This window comes from Protopterus annectens, chromosome 13.part0 (assembly GCF_019279795.1).
Source record: "Protopterus annectens isolate FY-2018-M chromosome 13.part0, PAN1.0, whole genome shotgun sequence".
Classification (NCBI taxonomy): Eukaryota; Metazoa; Chordata; order Ceratodontiformes; family Protopteridae; genus Protopterus; species Protopterus annectens.
In genome coordinates, this window is record NC_056747.1 from 238,104,990 (window position 1) to 238,126,054 (window position 21,065).

Sequence of the window (21,065 nt, forward strand, 5' to 3'; positions counted from 1 at the left end):
CAAGAAGAGTCGTCCGTACCGGACGCCGGTTCTTTAGAGGTGTCAGTGGAACCGGTGGTTCCGCCGGAGGTTTCTCTGGAGTCCCAGGGGGAAACTGTTATTGCAGGATGTGGCCTCTCAGGAGGCAGGTCAGGCTGAAGGGGCTTCTCAGGTTACTGTACTCCCCTCCCTTCCTAGGGTGGTTAGGCCCTCTCCTTCTGTCTCCAAGGCTTCTCCCAGAGGCAGGCCAGGTTTAGCTTCTGTTGGTGTCACTCCTAGTTCATCAGGATCTGTGCCCAAGAAGCACATGCTTAAAATGGCAGAAGATTTAATTACTTTGATTAGAGGTTCTTTGCCCCCTCCTGATAAGAGGCCTAGGGTGGAACCAGAGTTGGGGAGTTTTGAGCAGGCTTCGGATGTTTCAGAGTCTTCGGCTGAAGACTTGCAGGAGTATTCTCCTTATTCTGATTCTGATGTGGATGATTCTACTCCTTCTGCTTCTCCTCCAGAGGATTTTTCTTTTTCAGAGACTCTTCATTCCATGAGGGAACATTTTAAGTGGGAAGGTCAGGACTTCTCTGATTCCAGGAAAAGGCTTAGGGAATTTTTGCTTTTACCCCAGCATAGGCCTTTGGCTATCCCTCCTGTTCTGGATGTTGTGGAAGATGTGTTTGCAGAGGCTTCACTTAATCCTGATTCTTTGCCTCCTGCTCCTGTTAAACCGGATAGGTATTACAGGGTGCCTGAAGCTCATAAATATCTTTATAAGAGTCCTAGGGCGGACCCAGAAACTGTTAGTCAGGGACCTAAGGGTGTCAAGGCCTCTGTTGTAAAGAATCCGGTTCCTCCAGATAAAGAGGCCAGGGCTTTGGATAGATGGGGAAAGAAAGTCTATACTTCTTCCACCTTAGCTATGAGGGCTTTGAATTGCCAGTTTCACATGTTGAAATATCAAAACTATCTACTTTCTCAATTGAAGTCTAAGGTAGATGCTCTGGCGGAAGGTATTGAGTGTAAAGAATTACAAGATTTGGTACATGTTTCTGAACAGGTGGGTAAGCATTCTTTACAATGTGGTTTTGATGCTATACAGGCCTCGTCTAGGGTGGCTGCCACTGGGTCAGTTCTTCGCAGGCACGCCTGGCCGAGGGATCAGAATTTATCTGACCATGTTAAGACAAGGATTTTAGATGCTCCTTTACAGTCTGATGTATTGTTTGGTTCACCTGTGGAGGCAGTCTTAAAGAAAATGGAAGACAAGGCTAAGTCTATGCAGACTGTTAAAGATTTTTTGCAAGTTCAGCCTCCGAAGTTTAGTAGGAATTGGCCTGCTAAGGGGTGGACGTACCCTTCTTATGATTCACAGTCTAGGGGTAGATCTAGACGTGGTAGGGGCAGAGCTCAGGGCTCTTTCAGGCCTAGAACAGGGAGTTCACCTGCACAGTCTTCGGTGAGGGCAGGGGCCAGTCCTTTCGTAAACAGGCCCAATGACCTACCTTTTCAGCTGCCAGAGCCTTCTGCCTGGCAGCACCTTTGGGAGGAAGGTTGGCACTCTTCAAGGAAAATTGGAGTTTAATTACCCAAGACAGATGGGTATTGGATATCATACACCAAGGTTACAAGTTTTATTTCCATACTTTGCCTCCTTTCAAAGGCATGCCAGACGTTCCTCCTCAGCAAAGAATAGACGCTCACAAACAAATTTCTCTGCTGCTTCAAATAGGGGCCATACAACCGGTCCCTCTGCCAGAAGTGGGCCTAGGATTTTATTCTCGCCTGTTCCTAGTACCAAAGAAGGGGAACACGTGGAGACCAATTTTGGATTTATCTATCCTCAACACTTATCTGGACATTCCCAAGTTCAAAATGTTGATGTTACAACAGCTTTTACCTCTGCTGGGCAAAGATCACTGGATGGTGACTCTGGATCTCAAGGAGGCTTACCTTCATGTTCCTATCAGGCTAAGTTGCAGGAAGTATCTGCGTTTTCGGCCTGGGACTTCTCATTATCAGTTCTCTCCATTGCCCTTTGGCTTATCTGCTGCCCAGAGTGTTCACAAAGTTCTGGCTCCAGTGATAGCTTTCTTCAGGCTAAAAGGAATACAGATCTATCCTTATTTGGACGATTGCCTGATTCTGGCTCAAGGAAGGACGAACTTCTTCATTTGCAATATGTGATAGCAGTGCTAAGATGCCTGGGGTATTCTGTGAACGAAATAAAGTCCAGTCTAGTACCCTCTCAGGACATGTGCTTTCTGGGTGTGAGACTGAATACAGCATCCCAGATGGCCTTTTGACCCCGGACAAACAAAAGAATCTTTCCCTTTACTTCCATCAGTTGTCTCATCAGTCCAGGCTGACTGCAAGGACAGTCCTTCAAGCCTTGGGGTTCATGGCATCTTGTATTCTGGTGCTTCCCAATGCCAAACTGCATATGAGGAAGCTACAATGGTATCTCAAAAATGTATGGACACAGCACTGCCAGGATATGGACACTGTCATTCAGATAATACCTTGCATTCAAAAGGAAGTTTTGTGGTGGGCTCAGGAATGTCACCTAAACAAGGGACTCTCTGTGACCCGGCCAGAGGCGAGTCAGATTCTAACGACAGATGCCTCAGACAAAGCTTGGGGAGCTCATCTAAATGGAAAGTGGATACAAGACACGTGGCCTGCCAGACTACAACATCTACATATCAACTTGAAGGAGATGTTAGCAGTCCAATTTGCATTAATAGCTTTCAAGGATTTACTTCTTCCAGGGCAGGTGTTGATTCTAACAGACAACACAACTGTCATGTGGTACATCAACAAGCAAGGGGGACACATTCTTATCCTCTATGCAGACAAGCAATGATTTTGTGGGAGACTGCTCTCAGTTTACAGCTAAATCTTCAGGCAAGGTTTCTGCCGGGAGCACAGAACTCCTTAGCAGATGTGTTGAGCAGACGAATTATGGATCCCCACGAGTGGAAATTGGATCCTCATGTATTTCAGAAATTGACAGTGTCATGGGGAACTCCAGACATAGATCTGTTCGCTTCTCCACTAAACTACCAGCTGCCAAAGTTTTGCACAAAAAGGTTTCATCCCACAGCCTGGAAAGTGGACGCTGTTTCTTTCAATTGGAGCAATCTTCATGTGTATGCCTTTCCACCTCTGCCTCTCCTCCCAAAGGTACTCCTAAAGGTCAGACAGGACAAGCCAAAGATGATTTTAATAGCGCCAGATTGGCCTCGACAGCACTGGTACCCATTACTGAGAAGTCTGGTACGGGAGCCTCCATGGCCTTTGCCTTCTATTCCACACCTGCTGTCTCAGGAGAACAGTCATTTACTCAATGTCAAACTTCACTCTCTTCACCTAACAGCCTGGCATATTCTGTTTTGAACCCTGGAGGGTCTCAGCTTCCACAGCAAGTTTTGAATGTTATTTTGGAGGCCAGAAGGCCTAGTACAAGGAAAGTGTACGCAGATAAATGGAAGAGATTTTTATTTTGGAGTACAGCAAAGGAATTTGATGTTTCTGAGCCTAATTTAAGTGTGGCTCTTCAATATCTTACTGAGTTACTGGACAAAGGTTTGTCCTTCTCTTCTATTAAGGTTCATGCTGCAGCAATTTCTGCTCACTGACTGTGACCCACCATTGTTTTCTCATCCTTTGTTTAAGCAATTCCTTAGAGGGGCAAAGAATATAAGACCCCCGTAGAGCTCCTACTCCTGCTTGGGATCTCAATTTTGTGTTGGAGAAACTCACTCTACAACCTTTTGAGCCTGCAGCTACTGCCGAGTTGAAATATTTATCATGGAAGACTGCTTTTTTGTTGGCCATTACCTCTGCAAGAAGGGTTTCTGAATTACAGGCCCTTATGGCGGTTGAGCCTTTCTTAATTTTCCATAAGGATAGGGTATCTTTGCACTAATCCTTCCTTTATGCCTAAAGTGGTTTCTAGTGTGGCTTTAAACCAAACTATTCATTTGCCTACTTTTTATGCAAACCCCCAAAATAAAGGGGAAAAGATTTTGCACACTTTGGATGTACACAGGCAGTTGCGATATTATTTGAGCAGAACTAAAGGGTTCAGACAGTCTCAGCAGTTATTTGTTTCTTTTGCTTTGGGTTCTCAGGGCAAGCCTGTGTCAAAACAAACTATTTCTAAGTGGATTGGGTTTTGTATTGCTTTCTGTTATTCCCATCATGGTAAGGAGATTCCAGCTGGGATTAGGCCTCATTCCACTAGGGCTACTGCCACTTCTACAGCTTTTTTAAGGGGGGTGGCAACTAAAGATATTTTGGAGGCAGCGACTTGGAGTTCAGTGCATACTTTCTCTAAGCATTATCACCTTCCACTTTACTCTAAATCTAGGGCTGGTTTTGCCACTGCAATTTTACAGGGCATTTTGGCAGCTCCTACTGCTTTATAGTTTTGCCATCCTCCCTTACCTCTGCTTTGGGATTCTACCCAAGTGTAAGGACTGCAGCAATGTGAGATGAAGAACATAGTACAGTTTTGTACCTACCATAAATGTAGATGTTCAAGATCCACATTGCTGCAGTCCAATTTACCTCCCTCCTTCCCTCTGTAGTTAGAGGGTTGTGTGGGTTGGGTTGTAAATATTGTGTATATTGTATATATTGTACATATAATTAGTGCAAGGGTGGTTGGTTGGTTTTTGCTGTCTTTTGGTTTTGACCTTTCTTTTTAGGGTCTTCTGACATCTGGGGCAAGAAAAGACTGAGGATATGACGTCGGTCATGCGCATTTGTACCCTGACGTCCTGATGTCAGTCTTAAGCGCCTTGACCGACATCAGCCTAATACTTTGATATTCGGGCCGACCGAGGACAGCGGACTACCCAAGTGTAAGGACTGCAGCAATGTGGATCTTCGAACATCTACATTTATGGTAGGTACAAAACTGTACTTTTCTAGCATTGCAGACGTTCCAAGATGCTCTTCACCTGGGACTACTACAATCCAGATTGACAAATGCCAGTAGTTTCGTATGTCAACAAAGAAAGGGGAAACAAGATCTTACCCCCCTGTGTCAAGAAGGTGAGTGTGAGGCAGTAGTTCTCATCCACATCCAGTCGCTTTCTGATAGCAAAGCACAATGTCCTTGTATTCACATGTCACAGTATTAATCACATACAGGTTTATTCCTCCTTGATACAGGAACGTCAAGATTTCAGTCACTGTATGGTGCATGGGATTTTTGACGTGGTTAGTAGAACGTGCTCCCATAAGTGATGTGTGCACGCACCATCCCTCAGAACTTCTCAGCTACCAGTTGAACGTCTAGTGTTCCTGCCATCCTGGCAGTCTGAGTCAGAAGAAGTCAGGTAAGTGCCCCATTAAGGAACATTTTTCAGTCTTTTACCTTGTTTTAATGCTTGTTCATGTCATCCAGAAATGGCAAGTGTAAATACGGCCGTCTGATACCGGACAAAGGGTGCCAAGATCAGTGTCTTTTTTTTTTGTTTAGGTAGGTCACACAACTACAAGGCCTGCACCATCTGCCAGGAGTTTGGGCCCACAACAGTCCCCAGCTGTCTGCACACGTTCACCTATACCTAGAAAACCAACGTCTCAAGCAGTTGTCCTTGGGTATGGAGGGTTCTGCTGAACTGCCAAAAAAGGCCAAGACTGTCGAACCTTTTTTTATCTACCATTGCGCCTCTTTCATCCGACCCTCAGCCTGTGGCCTGACATCAACTTGGTTGAAAACTCTGGCTCCGTTGCTTTGGATACAGCGGATACCTTCACAGAAGCTACACAATCCTGTGTGGAGGGCATGTCCACAAAGGCTTTTCTGATTGTTTCCAGCACTGGAGGGAGAACAAGCGATTTTTCGGTAGGACCATCGGATCCCTCCGTTTACTTACAGCTACTCAGTTCTAGGCCTTCCTCTATTCAGATACCCACTAGGTCTCTCAAAAGGAAGGAAAAAAGAAAATGTGCATCTCCTGCTCCTGAAAGTACCCCAGACTGGCAGGCCTTCAGTCAGTCTGTTTTTGTGGCCCTACGGCTTACCACTCCAGGGACATCTACTATCACTTCTCCTTTACTGAGCCCTAGGCCTCAGTCATCCTATCCCTCTCTGAGGGAAGAGGAGGAATTCTCTAATTCTTCTGAAGAATCCCTTTCAAATATCACTTAGCCTGCTTCCCCCCTGGGATATGGTTCCCCAGAGGAAGAATCCGTGGTACGTTTCTGTTAACGGGGCAGCAGTGCTTGGCCAACAGAAATGTTGTCGCGAGGTAAACACTGACTACATGAACATGTTCAAATTTGTAACTGATGTTCGTATTTCTCCAAAACCTTTCTCAGGAATCTCGCTTCAGTATTTTAACAGATGCTCCTATTTTTGGAAGGGCTTTGTCCCCATTTTGTGTCTTTAGCCTGACGGAAATGAATCTGAACAATTACAATTGTTGACACAACAATCCTTCGAAATCAGCAGGTGGCAGGAAAAAGGTGCTCTTCCTTTTTTTCACAATGTCCCGTCAGTGAAGTACACCATTTTCTTGGGAAGTAGCAGGGAAGCTTTCTAACTTTGTGTGAGTGGCACTGACTGGGTGAAATGACCACCAATCCAAGATGAAAGGCAAATTGAAGAGACCACTACGTACAGAAAAGCAGCAGTGAGTTTTGATGATAAATCAGAAGTATGACAAACAAGACAGAATTACATGCAGAACAGTACAATCCAACACACACACTGACATCTGCCAAAATCAGTAAGACTGTCAAAAGGAAGACAAAAGTAAAAAAAACAAACCATCATGAACTTCAGATCAAGCATAGAGCTCCGATCAGAAAACTTTCAAGTGTGAATCATCTGAAATGAGAGGTTCAAAAAGGATATTATGACCTCATTCAGATGGATTCCCCAACCCCTACAGGTGTTCCACCTACTCGGACAACAAAGGCGAAATTAAAAGCAGGACACAACACTTGTACTGACATGTCAATCCTGTTTATTCAAGAAAAGTACCGTGATGACTATCACAAAGTTAAAAGCAGGAATAAATGAGCAGCACTGACTTCACCTGCACATTTGCCCTGCTGCCCCATTAACAAAAACGTAAAACTGTAAGCTGAAAGCTGTCAATATCTGCCAGATACAATATAAAACGTAAATAATGCTACTCAAAACCACACAAGTTAACCACTCAAGAAAACACCTTGTTTACAGATGATGGGTTTATCTCTGTAATCCCTCGCGGCAGCATTTCTTCCCCATTAATGGTAAAGTAGCGAATTCATTCACCCTGACTCCCCAGTAGAGAATTTGACAATTTGGGGAAACTGTCACTGAACTAATGCAACATTTCAAGTGGGAATCCTCTGAAATGACAGCGGTTTAAAAAAGGTATTATGACCTCATTCAGATGGATTCCCCAACCACTACAGATGTTCCCATTCTACCTGCCTTTCTGGATGCCTTCTCTTCAGCATCCTTGAACCCGGACTCTCAGCCGCCTGCTCCACGCAGACCTGACTGGTTTTATAAAGTCCCTGAGACTGCAAAGTTTCTAATTAAGCGTCCTGCTGCAGACCCTTCCACAATTTCCATTTCCACGGATTAGGCTTCAAAACTATTGCCTACCACCACCATCCTCCCAGTTAACAATAACTGCAAAACCATGGAACGCTTGGGTAAAAAAATGTATACCTATGCTACTCTAGCTTTCAGAGCTACTAATTACCAGACACACGACTAAATGTGCCTTATCCTTTTGGGGAAAGTCTCTGAGGAATTGTCTGACTCCTCAGATTTTGCTGCCAAAGCTTCACTGTCTTCCCTAGTTGCTCTCACGTCTTAGGTTACTAGGCATTCTATAAAATGCAGTTATGCTGCTGAGGCCTCAGCCAGGTCAGCAGCATCGGCATCTGCTTTGAGAAGGTACTGATGGCTGTGCCTCCAACCTCTACTTAGATGACTTTAGAGCAAAGCTGGTTGATGCCCCTTTGGACAGTACAGCCCTGTTTGGAACAAAAGTGGATAACTTAAGTCATTGCAGCAAAAGGGGGAACAGATGAAGGATTTAAAACACCACCTGGTTTCTCCTATTCCAAATTTCCAGAGGGATTTTCCAGCTGAAACGCAATTTGTTAGAAAGCACTCACCCTGCTGCTCCCACAAGGCTTAGGAAAACATCCAGGAAACAACCCACTCCTTCCAGAGCCTCCACCTCTTCTAGCCAGAGGCTGCCATTTCAAGACAGGACAGGTAGTGTCAGACTGCCAGTCAACCTTAAAACCCCCACCTTCTCCCTCTGTCCCTCTCTTGGTGGGTCTCTCCGCTGTCCAAATGTGGGCACTTATCACCTCAAACAAATAGGTCCTTTTTGTAATACAAAATGGATATTTTATGAATTGGCATATGCTGCGAAAGAGAAGGGGTATCCCACAGCCTCCAAAAGAACAGCTCCACCTGTTGCAGCCAGTGCTAGACAACCGGTTGGCTGAAGGCACCATTCAAACAGTTCCACTGTCTGCCAGAGGAAGAGATTTCTACTCCAAGGTTTTCTTGGTTCCAAGAAAAGACTGTCCCTGGAGTCCTGTTTTGGACCTCTCACTACTCAACCTCTTCCTTCAGGTTCCAACTTTCAGGATTCCTACCTTCACATCCCTATAAGACCCAATTTCAGGAAGTACCTGAGGTTGTGTGTTGGTTCCTCTCACTTTCAGTTCTTCTTGCCCTTTGGGCTTTCCACTGCACCCAGAGTCTTCACCAAATTTCTGGCTCCAGTTATTGCATTCTGCAGGACAAAAGGAAACCAGATATTACTGCAGCCGGGTCCTCCTGCCCCGACTGCAGCCGGGTCCTCCTGCCCCGACTGCAGCCGGGTCCTCCTGCCCCGACTGCAGCCGGGTCCTCCTGCCCCGACTGCAGCCGGGTCCTCCTGCCCCGACTGCAGCCGGGTCCTCCTGCCCGACTGCAGCCGGGTCCTCCTGCCCGACTGCAGCCGGGTCCTCCTGCCCGACTGCAGCCGGGTCCTCCTGCCCCGACTGCAGCCGGGTCCTCCTGCCCCGACTGCAGCCGGGTCCTCCTGCCCCGACTGCAGCCGGGTCCTCCTGCCCCGACTGCAGCCGGGTCCTCCTGCCCCGACTGCAGCCGGGTCCTCCTGCCCGACTGCAGCCGGGTCCTCCTGCCCGACTGCAGCGGGTCCTCCTGCCCGACTGCAGCCGGGTCGTCCTGCCCCGACTGCAGCCGGGTCCTCCTGCCCGACTGCAGCGGGTCCTCCTGCCCGACTGCAGGCGGGTCCTCCTGCCCCGACCGCAGCCGGGTCCTCCTGCCCCGACCGCAGCCGGGTCCTCCTGCCCCGACCGCAGCCGGGTCCTCCTGCCCCGACCGCAGCCGGGTCCTCCTGCCCCTGGGATTTCAGATCGGCTTCCCAAAATCCCACCTGGAACCTACTCGAGATATCTTCTTGGAGTGCAGGATTCATACAGCCATCATGAAAGCATACCCCCTCCCAAAAAAGTGGAAACTGCAGACTACAGAATTAACCGCAAGGCACTACCTCAAGCTCCTGGGCTACATGGCATCCACAAGGGATCCTAAATACACCCACAATGGTCATCTCTGCACCTCACCCTGTGGACGATAGGATTCTGATCCCTTTCAGACAGTGTTACAGTGAGGACGTGCTCACTGTCTCGCTGGAGGCCAGGAAACCAAATACAACAAAGTCATACCTGTCAAAGTGGAAGAGATTTCCAATATGGTGTCTCAAAAGTCAGGTGGAGCCACTGAAAAGCAAGACCCCTCTAGTATTGTCTTACCTGTGTGAACTATTGCAGACTGGGTTGGCTTACTCAACCATTTAAAGCCCACTGGTGTGCCATTTCAGCTCTCCTTCCCCTGGATCCCCCCAGCTTACAGACTACCAGCTAAGTTATTCCTTCAAGGGGTCCTTCACCTCAGACCACCCAGGAACCCCTCCCCCCAAATGGGACCTCAACTATGTTTAAGAGAAGCTCACTCTTCCCCCATTCAAGCCACAGATAAAGCTTCCCTAAAACATTGCACATGGAAAACTGTCGTCCTCATAGCCTTGACTTCAGCCAGGAGAGTGTCCGAGTTGCAAGCCTTCATGGCTATTCCAGCCGCCTTAGTATTTTGCACTGACAGTGTTAGTCTTAGAACTAACCCCTCTTTAATGTTCAAAGTGGTGAATGACCTTTCCCTTAATCAGGCTATCTACCTACCAACCTTCTTTCCTAACAGACAGGGAGCCAGTGAGAGTACTCCATTCCCTAGATGTGCACAGACCACTCGGATTTTATCTGCCCAAAACCAAGTCTATCAGACAAGCTGATCAAATGATTGTTTCCTCCAACCCCATGGCCCTCGGGAAGGCAGTAACCAAACCAACTATTTCAACATAGATTTCCAAAGCTATCACCCTTTTGCAACAAACTCCATGGGAAATCCCTGCAAGGTACTGTCAAAGCTCACTCCGCCTCCTCAGGGGGGCCTTTATGAGTTTGGATACCACCACTATACTGGAAGCAGGCACTTTCTTTGGTGCACACCTTCACTAAACATTACAGATTGGATCACATTTCTAGGGCCAGAGCTGTCCTCCATGGATTCCTGGAGAACTTTTACTAGGCCACCTCCCCCCTTCACAGTGCACTTTGGCACTCACCCATATGTGATGAATACTGCAACATGTGAATAGAAAGATGTAAATAAGTTGTGTAAAAACTTACCATAACCATAGATGTCCTTTTCTTCCATGTTGCAGTATTCCTTCCCACCCACCTACCCCTCCTGTTGTGTAGCATTTCATTTTCTGGATGGCACAGGATTGGCACTACCCTTGCTGGGACTGGTTCTGACTGGGACTTGCAGTTCTGACGGCTGGTGTGTGCAGATGTCACTTTTATGGCCCATGTTCTACTAGCTACGTCAGACGTTCCACGCACCATACAATGACTGAAATCTTTGGTTTACTGGCCGAACGTTCGGGGTGCAAGAGGTGTAAACCCCCATATGTGATGAATACTGCAACATGGAAGAGAAGGACATCAGTGGTTATGGTAAGATTTTACACAACTTCTTTCCAGGGAACTACAGCATGATTGCAGCAAGTTAAGCAGGTCCATTTTAATGCCTCACAAGTGATCCCCTCAATATGAATGTTGAAGGGATTTTATCGATGGGGGCAACCATACTGCGATCTTTGCATCTCCCCATAACAATTTAGGTGCAAGCTCATCTTTAGCATAGTATAAACTTTGTAAAGTAAAGCCTTTCTAAGGGGGACTTTACTACTTAAAACCCACGTTAAAAGTTCCCACTTGTAGTTTTTGAACATTGTTTTACTAAATGTAACACAATCACCATTTGAACCATCAGCTAAGTGTAAACTAAAATTTTTAACCTGGAAAACTATCTTTTTAGTAGCCATTACTCCTGTTGCAAGAGTGTCAGAATTACAGCCGCTGTCATCCAAACTTTAATTTTTCATAAGGTTAGAGTATCCTTAAGGGCCAGTCCTTTCTTCCTAAGGTGGTGTCAGAATCAAGTATTAATCAGGTTATCAGCCTTCCAGTCATCTATGGGGGAATCTTCTAAGGGAAAGGTCATTCAAACTGATGTAATGGCATCTGCTGCGTGTTGTTCTTCGTGTTTCACTGTTGCAGTCATTACATTTGGGTAATCTGCTGGCAGGTTTCCCTCAGTCGGCCTTAACATTCTGAGGGTGTTTTCAGGCCTCACCATTTTATTCAGTATTTCTTGCCGTGCCTGAAGCAGAAGCAGTTTGCAAGTGCCGGTCGGCAGACTCCTGAAATTTTCGCATTCGTGTTTCAGAACCGAAGTCTTCAATTAAAGCCAGTACCTCGTTGGGGAAACTTTTTCTTGCTCCTTACCGAGGTCAGTAAAAGTTGATAATTGCATTACTTGTGGGAAGCAAGTACCTCATAAGGATTTTCATTTGTACTGTATTCCTTGCCTACGCCCAGATCATAATGTGCCTTGCTGTCTGTTTTGTGCTAGATTTAACCAACGCACTATTAAGCGTCTGTATATTTTTTGCTTCAAAATATTTGGGATCCAGATTTAATTACCATGAAATGTCGTCTGATAGCAATCAGACTACTGGAGTTCACAAAAAACACAGAGACAGACCGTCTAGGTCCAAAACCGACGAAACTTCTAAGCCAGTCTCAGTGAGGCTTTTTCGCAGTCCTTGACACCCACTACTTTTGAGTCACAGGCCTCTACCGAGACCCATGCGGAGTCCGGTATGCCACGAGATTCTCAGAGTATTGACCCTGCGGATGTCTCTCCCTCAGATGGGTCCGGAGCTGCTGAGCAGGCACCGGCTTCTGAGGGTGTTTTCAGGCCTCAACATTTCTATATAAAACTGACGCCAGCTTCAAAAACAACTTGTAAGTCTAAAAAGACTCATGAGCCACATGCTTAGGCCCCTATGCCTAAAAAACAGATGATCAAAATGGCTGAGGACTTAATTACCTTGATCAGGGGTTCACAACCCCCCATGCTAAGAGGCCTAGGCAAGACACTGATTATGAATCTTCAGATCAGGTTTCCGTTTCTTCTGATTCCTCTTCTGATCAGGAATTTTCTATACTCTGAGGATTCAGATGCAGAAGAATCCATTCCATCTGCATCTCCTCCCGAGGATTATTCTTTTGGAGAAACCTTGCGTACTTTAAGGAAACATTTTCATTGGGAGAGTCAGGATTTCTCCGAATCAAGAGACTTAGGGATTTCCTTCTTCCTCAGCATAGGCCTTTGGCTATACCTCCTGTATTAAACATTGTTGTGTTTTTAGAATCAAGCATGGTTCCTGATTCCCTACCTCTGGCTCCTGGTAAGCAAGACAAGATATTATAGGGTTCCTGACTCGCACAAATTTTTATTCAAAAATCCTGCTGCTGATCCTGAATCTATCTCACAGGGTTCCAAAGGTGTAAAGGCCTCTACAGCCAAAAATCCTACCCCCTCTGATAGAGATTCCAGGGCGCTGGATAGATGGTGAACAAAGGTTTATACATCTGCAACCTCTGCAATTAGGGCTTTAAACTGCCAGTTTCATATGCTTAAATATCAACAGCATGTTATGGGCTTACTGAAACAGAAAATGATGATTTCTGGTTGTGTGTAAAATAAAGAATTACAAGAATTATTGCATGCAGCAGAACAGGTTGGAAAGCATACTTTGCAATGTGGTTTTGATTCTTTGGAGGTCTCTTGTAGGGCCGCAGTTACTGGATCTGTGATTAGAAGGCATGCCTGGCTCATGGAGCAAAATCTGCCTGATCATGTTAAAGCTAAATTGTTGGATATACCTTTACAGCATGATACTATTATTGGTAATAAGGCAGAAGAGGTTTTAAAGAAAATGGAGGACAAAGCTAAATATATGCAGACTGTAAGATTTCTTAAAAGTGCAGCCACCCAGATTCAGTAGGAACTGGCCTACTAAAAAATGGTCCTTTCCTGTGTCCAACAGAGCCTCACAAGGCAAATCCAGGCACTCAAAAGGCTCTAGATACCAATCACAGGGTTCTTGCAGGTCAAAGCAAATCTAGAAGAAACCAAGCACAACCCTACAGTAAGAAGTCTCAGTGACTTCCCTCTACCCCCCTTGGGGGGAAAATTAGCACATCATGCTCAAAATTGGCAGTTGTTAACCCAGGACAAGTGGGTATTAAACATAGTATCCCAGGGGTACAGATTTCATTTCCATACTTTGCCAATCCAAAACGGTTGGCCAGATCTGCCACAAAATCAATGGGCAGAGGCACAGAAACAAGTTGTGTCCCTCGTGAATATGGGGGCTATTCATCCACTACCAGAACAGGAAAAAGGACAAGGGTTTTATTCAAGACTGTTCCTGGTACCCAGAAAAGACCATGCCTGGTGTCCAATACTGGACTTATCTATTTTGAACGTGTTTTTGGACATCCCAAATTTCAAAATGCTGACTTTACAACAGCTACTGCCCATGCTGGGCAAGAACACTTGGTTAGTGACTCTAGACTTAAGAGGCATACCTGCATATCCCAATAAGGGAATCGTGCAGAAGATACCTCTGCTTCAAGGCAGGTTTTATGCATTACCAATTCTCTGCACTGCCTTTTGGCTTACCTACTGCGCCTAAGGTCTTTACAAAGTGCCTGGCACCAGTAATTGCATATTGCAGACAAAGAAGCGTACAACTCTATCCTTGCTTGGACGACTGTCTCAAGCAGAAAACGACATTCTTCTTGAACATCTGGCGTTTGTAAAAAGGCTTCTTACATGCCTGGGGTACACAAACTAAAATAAATCACAACTGATACCCTCTCATTACATTCCTGGGTGCAAGCTTGAATACAACTGCCCAGATGGCTTACCTTACCCCAGACAAAGGCAACTGACTACATACTTCAAACAGATGGCAACAAAAGCCTAGTTATCTGCAAGACAAATTCTGCAGGCTTTGGGGTTCATGGCATCCTGCATTCTACTAATTCCATATGCAAGACTGCATATGAGGAAACTACAATGGTATCTAAAAGGTTTATGGAGTCAGCATTGTCACAGTCTGGAAACAATGATTCCTCTCATTCCCTGCCTACAATTGGAGATTCTTTGGTGGGCAGAGACATGTCACCAGAACAAGGGATGGTCTTTCACCCTACCCTCTGCCACCCAAACCCTAACTACAGACTCATCAAGACTATGCTTGGGGGGGCCCACCTGGTGGGGAGATGCATTCAGGGCATATGGAACCCAAAACAAATAGCCTAGTACCAACCTATGAACCTATCAGCCCTAGGGCCTATACAAGCCTAGCCATAACAATTCCCTGGCTGTTTCTTCCCACACTATTTACTTCCCTGGACCCCTGTCTAGCAGGGCAACTGACGTGATCCCCGGGGATCTGCATATCTGAAATGCATCTGCATATCAACCAGAAAGAGATGCTAGCTGTTCAGAATGCCCTGACAGCGTTCAAGGACTTACTTTATCCAGGACAGCTACTGATAGATGGACAACACCACAGTTGTGGTACATAAGCAGGGGGGTACACATTCCTACCCCCTTTGTAGACTAGCCATGGCATTGTGGGACACAGCTTTGACTTGCCAAGTACATCTTCGAACTCTGTTCCTGCCAGGAAAACAAAATACTCTTGACAGACTACTTAAGCAGAAATCTTATGGGCCCTCACGAGTGGAAACTGGATCCACAAGTCTTCAGCATGATAACACAGAAATGGGGGAGTCTAGACACAGATCTATTTGCCTCTCCCCAAAATTATCAACTGGACAAATTCTGCACAAGGACTTATCACGGACAAGCATGGAAAGTGGATGCCCTATCCTTCATTTGGAAAAATCTGTCAGTCTACACCTTTCTTCCTCGGTCTCTTCTCCCCAAGGTCTTACTAAAGGTCAGACAGGAAAAAACAAAAGTGATCCTAATTGCCCCGGGCTGGTTTCGCCAGCACTGGTACCAAATTCTAAGGAATGTCTCAACTCCCTCCTTGGTACTTGCCTCAAAAACCTCCTCTACTGTCACAGCAGAGCAATCAAATTCTGCACACTCTGCTCTAAACTCTGAACCTGGCAGCATTGCTGATCATGTAATTATTCAAACACCTCTCAGTAAATCTGTGATGGATGTCATTTTGGAAGCCAAAGGGCCTGGTACTAGAAAATCTTATGCTGATCAATGAAAGAGATTCTGTGCTTGGAACCAAGCAAAAGGAATGGACACAGCAAAGCCAAATATTCCTCAGATTTTACAATACTTGACTGAGATGCTTGACAGGGGCCTATTTTTTTCTTCAATAAAAATCAATGTCTCTGCCATCTCGGCTCATTACAACACACAGCCTCCCATCTTTCTCATTCTCTGCTAAAACAGTATCTTAGAGGGGGCCAAAAATTTAATGCCTCCCAGAAGATGACCATCTCTTGCATGGGACCTCAATTTTGTGCTGGAAAAACTCACCCTGCCTCCTTTTGAACCAGCAGCTACTGCGGATATAACGTTTTTATCTTGAAAAACAGCTTTCCTTTTGGCAATCACTTCATCAAGAAGGGTTTCAGAACTACAGGCCCTCATGGCTGTTGGAGCCTTTTATTATATTTTACCCGGACAGGGTGCCCCTCAGGACCAATCCTTCCTTTATGCCTAAGGTGGTATCCAGTGTGGCTCTTAACCAAACTATTCACCTGCCAACATTTTACCCAAATCTGCATAACAAGGGGGAACAGATTCTGCATTCATTGAATGTACACAGACAGCTAAGATTCTACTTAAACAGGACCAAATCTCTAAAAGTCTAAGCAACTACTGGTGGCATTTGCTGCAGGATCAGAGGGGAAGGCTATATCAAAGCTGACTTATCTCTAAGTGGATAAGCCACTGCATTCGTTTCTGCTACTTGCATCATGGTAAACTGGTGCCCAAGGTAATCAGGTCACATTCCACCAGGGCTGCCTCTACCTCAGCAGCCTTTCTCAGAGGAGTTCCATCCAAAGACATTCTAGAAGCTGCTACTTAGAGCTCTGTTTATACTTTTACAAAGCATTATCATTTGCCTCTCTTCTCTAAGTCCAGGGCAGGCTTTGCCACTGCAGTTCTGCAGGGCCTTATAGCCGCTCTTAATTCTATTTAGTTCCATCCTCCCATTCATAGCTTTGGGATTCTACCCATATGTAATGACTGCAACAGGGAATATACTCGGAACATCTACATTTATGGTAAGTGTACACAACTGTACTTTTTATAACCCTGACGTCATGGAAGAAGCAACAGCATCTGACACACAAATCCCCAGACTCTGGTATTCAATCCGGCTGAGGGCTACCTGCAGGCAGATAACCCTAATGTGATGACTGCAACAGTGAATACAATCTAGCCTCTACATTTATGGTAACTTGCACAACTAATCTTTCGGTGATGGAATAGGAGGTTAAATGGGACTGAATTTTTTAAGGCATGAATGACTATACCTAGATCTCCATGGAGTAGTCAAAAAAAAAAAAAAAAGAAAATTTCAGATTAGAGTAAGGAATGCCAGTCCATTCTGATAACCAAGATTTTTGTGACCACTGATCTTTTTAGTTATGTACCTCTGAGGTCTCAAGTTGTGTGATATGTTTAGATAAATGCATGCCAAAAGGTGCATTATAATTACACTGCGGTGTTTCCTGCTTCTGTCTAACTACTTTTGTTATAGTTTGGATTGCTATAATCACATTGTGGATGTTGGTTTGAGCTTTTTAGTGTGGTTGTGGCAAAAAAAAGGGCAGTGGGGTATATCCGCCCACCTTTCAGGTTAACTTATGAAGTGGGTTAGTGCAGATTAGGCCCATTGCATATTTTGAAAGGTTATTTGTAGATTTTGACGCACAAAAAAGTCGATAGATTGGCTCATTGCACTGAAATACTGTACACAATAGCATGCTTTTTTTCCCTTCCCTGACATTTGTATTTGAACTTATCACATTTCACACTTTTTTTTGTTGTGTAGGAATCTCCATTAAAGCCAGTGGAGATTGAAACACGGTGTTCAGGCACTCGAATGGATCCCAAGATTTGTCCAGCTGATCCTTCGTTCATTTCGTTTATTAATAACAATGACATATGGGTAGTTAACATTAAGACTGGAGTGGAGCAACGTTTAACATACTGCCATAAAGGTGAGTGTCTGACTTTTGTGTTTTGTAGTATTGTTGATGCATAGATACTTGGTTATTTCCCAGTTATCAGTTTTAATATTGTACATCAAAGCTTTATATTGCCACCCCTGCCTTTAAAAAGGCACTGCATGATAGTAGTATTGTTGGAATGGGTAACTCTGTTTCCAATAGTAGTCACTTTAAATGATATCACAAGTGTTCTGATTGTGTGGGTGCCCCCACCTATTTCTCAGCTCTTCTGTTTGCAGGAGTACTGAATTGATGGTAGTCTGCCTTCATGCATCTCTTTGCTTTTGCAACTGTTGGTTCAGGAACATTGATATGTAACACACCCATTTCTTTGTTAGCTCCTTGAATAAATCATTGTAGACAGTGGTGTAGGAGCATGACACTATGTTGAAGCCCATGCTTGTTTCTTTTCCAGGCAGTTTGTAGGGATTACTAAAGGTAGATGTGTAGGGAAAAAAAGTATATTGCAGTTTGTCTTTCAATTGCAGTCCATCTGATGGAGTCACTGTGAAGCATCACAGAATGTCTTTTTGGAACCATGCCTGTAGGTATCAGTTTTAGCTGCAAGTAGTAGTGCAGATTGTTTTTTTGTTTTGCATGCATATTTTAGTATTTGCCTATTTAACTGGACTCTCGGCGCATAGTATTGCAGTAAAATTGACTTTAGGACATGCAGGTTTGGAACTTTTTATGTGTGGATGAAGTTGGAGTCTGTGATCAGCATGATCCTTGGCTTTCCTGACCAAGTTTTATTATGGTTCATAAATTTATTGTTCGTAATAAACTCCCAGCCAAGGAAGGAGGCAATTGAGAAGCTAGACCACAGTACCCAGTACTGGTAGGAAACTAGCAGCACCCATGTGAACATTTGCTACCATCCATCCAGTTTCCAGACTAGTTTTAAAGGTTGCGAGGGGAAGTACTCTGATAATGTAATGACAGCCTTTTCCAGAAATGGGAAATATGTTGGGTTGGAAAACTGCTATGCCATCTGGTGATATTGATATGGTTGTGTAGGTTTAGGTCTCCTGAAGGTTATTTTGCTTTTTTTTTTTTTTTTTTTTTTTTTGCAGTTTCATTTTAGGTGAACGAGTGCCGGGTATGCTGGATTATTCATAGCACCAGAAGGATAAGCAAGTATCACCCCTTCAGGAGTCTGTGTGGCACTGAGAAGAGAGAGAATTCTTTTAGGTCGGAATAGCCAAGGGTACCAAAACTGGAGGCCTTTTGTGTTTAGGTAATGTTGAGGTCTTAACTTGGTTTAGATGGTTGTTGAGGTCTTAACTTGGTTTAGATGGTTAGTGAGGTACAACACCACTGGGTGCATTATATTCAGTGATGGTCCTATTATGGGACAAATTAAGTGGGGGTATAACATATTTTGGCCCTTGAAGATGGTAAGAAGGGTAAGTTGTGCAAGATATGATTTTCTAACTACTGCAGAGGTAGTTATTTTGATTCAGTGGTGTCTTAGAGTAGCGGCAGTGAAGTCTGCAAAAATTTGTAGTTTATGCGTAGTAGTGATTACAGAGGTAAGTGTTTTCAACTACGCCATAGTATATATTTTTTAACAAAAGGTGAAGGTGGATGTTCATGTTTCACTGTTGCAGTCATGACATTTGGGTAATCTGCTGGCAGGTTGCCCTCAGTCGGCCTGATTAACAAAGTCTTGGGTCCTGCATCAGTTGCTGTCGCTTCTTCCATGACGTCAGGGGTATAAAACATGCAGCTGACACCATTACATCAGTCTTTCTTGCCGTGCGGTGCCCGAAGCAGAAGCAGTTCGCAAGTGCCGGTCGGCCGACCCCTGAAATTTTTGTTTTCGAGTTTCAGAACCAAAGTCTTCAACTTAACGCTAAGTACCCCATTGGGGAAACTTTTTTTTGCTCCTTACCGATGTCAGTAAAAGTTAATTGCATGACTTGTGGAAAGCAAATACCTCAAAGATTTTCATTCGTACTGTATTCATTGTCTAGGCCCTGACCACGACGTACCTTGCTGTCAGTTTTGTGCTTTTATTTAATCAGCGCACTATCAGTCGGTACATTTTTCCCTCAAAATATTTCAGTTCTGTGTTTAATTATCCACAAATGTCGGTTAGCCATCCGACTACTGGAAATCCAAAAAAAAATAGATACACAGGCGGCCGAGGTCCAAAACTGCCAACGACACTTCTCCTATGCCAGTCGCCAGTTTGCTGGCACTCAGTGAGGCACTTTCGCAGCCCCTGATACCTGCTACTTCTGATTCGCAGGCCTCTACTGACACCCATTCGGAGTCCGGTATGCCGCGAGATGCTTCACCTGTGGACCTGCGGATGTCTCTACCTTGGATGGGTCCAGAGCCGCTGTGCAGGCACCAGCTTCTGAGGGTGTATTTAGGTGTACAGACTTAAATATTAAATCGACACTGCCTTCATTACTAAGGCCTAAATCTCTTTTCTATCTATGTATAAAAAAAAAAATGATGCCCAGGCCCCTATGCCCAAAAAACAAATTATCAAAATGACTGAAGATCTAATTACTCAAATCAGGGGTAGTCAACCCCCCCCCCCCCTCTGAGGCCTAGGGCTGAGCTAGATTATGAATCTTCTGATCAGGATTCTGTTTCTTCTGACTCTTCTAATGACCTGGATTTGTCCATACGTACTTATGAGGATTCTGATGCAGAGGATTCCATTTCCTGTGCTTCCCCTCCTGGAGATTTCTCTTTTGGGGGAACTTTACATACTTTAAGGGAGCATTTCCACTGGGGAAAGTCAGGAATTTTCTGATTCAAAAGAGGCTTGGGGATTTCCTTCTACCTTAGCATAGGCCTTTGGCTATACCTCCTGTACTAGACCTCGTTGATGTGTTCTCTGAATTCGGTTTGCCCCCTGATTCCCTGCCTCCGGCTCCTAGTAAACCTGACAGATACTACAGGGTTCCTGAGACCCACAAGTTCCTTTTTAAAAATCCTGTTGCAGATCCAGAAACCATTTCTCAGGGGCCCAAGGGCATTAAGACTTCTTCTACTAAAAATCCTACCCCTTCTGTTGACTCCAGGGTGCTGGATAGATGGGGTAAAAAGTTTTATACTTGTGCAGCCTTGGCAATCAGAGCTTTAAACTGCCAATTTCATATGTTAAAATTCCAACCGCATATTATTGGACTGCTTAAACAGAAAATGATTCCTGATTTTATGGAAAATAAAGATTTACAGGATTTAATGCATTCTGCTGAACAAGTTGGAAAACCTACTTTGCAGTGTGGTTTTGATTCTTTAGAGGCCTCCTGCAGGGCTGCTGTTACTGGTTCTGTGCTTAGAAGGCATGCTTGGCTTAAGGAGTAATCTTTGCCTGATCATGTTAAAGCTAAATTGTTCGATGCGCCTTTAAATCAGGACTG

At 44.8% G+C, this 21,065-nt stretch overlaps 1 protein-coding gene across 2 annotated transcripts in view; it reads left to right on the top strand.

Annotated features, from left to right (window-relative positions):
- Positions 1-21,065, top strand: part of DPP9 (dipeptidyl peptidase 9) — a 1,882,741-nt gene that overhangs the window by 250,485 nt on the left and 1,611,191 nt on the right. For both annotated transcript variants that reach the window (XM_044053788.1, XM_044053789.1), the window contains exon 6: positions 17,502-17,670. In XM_044053788.1, the coding sequence (XP_043909723.1) occupies positions 17,502-17,670 (169 nt within the window). The remainder of the gene's footprint in view (positions 1-17,501; positions 17,671-21,065) is intronic.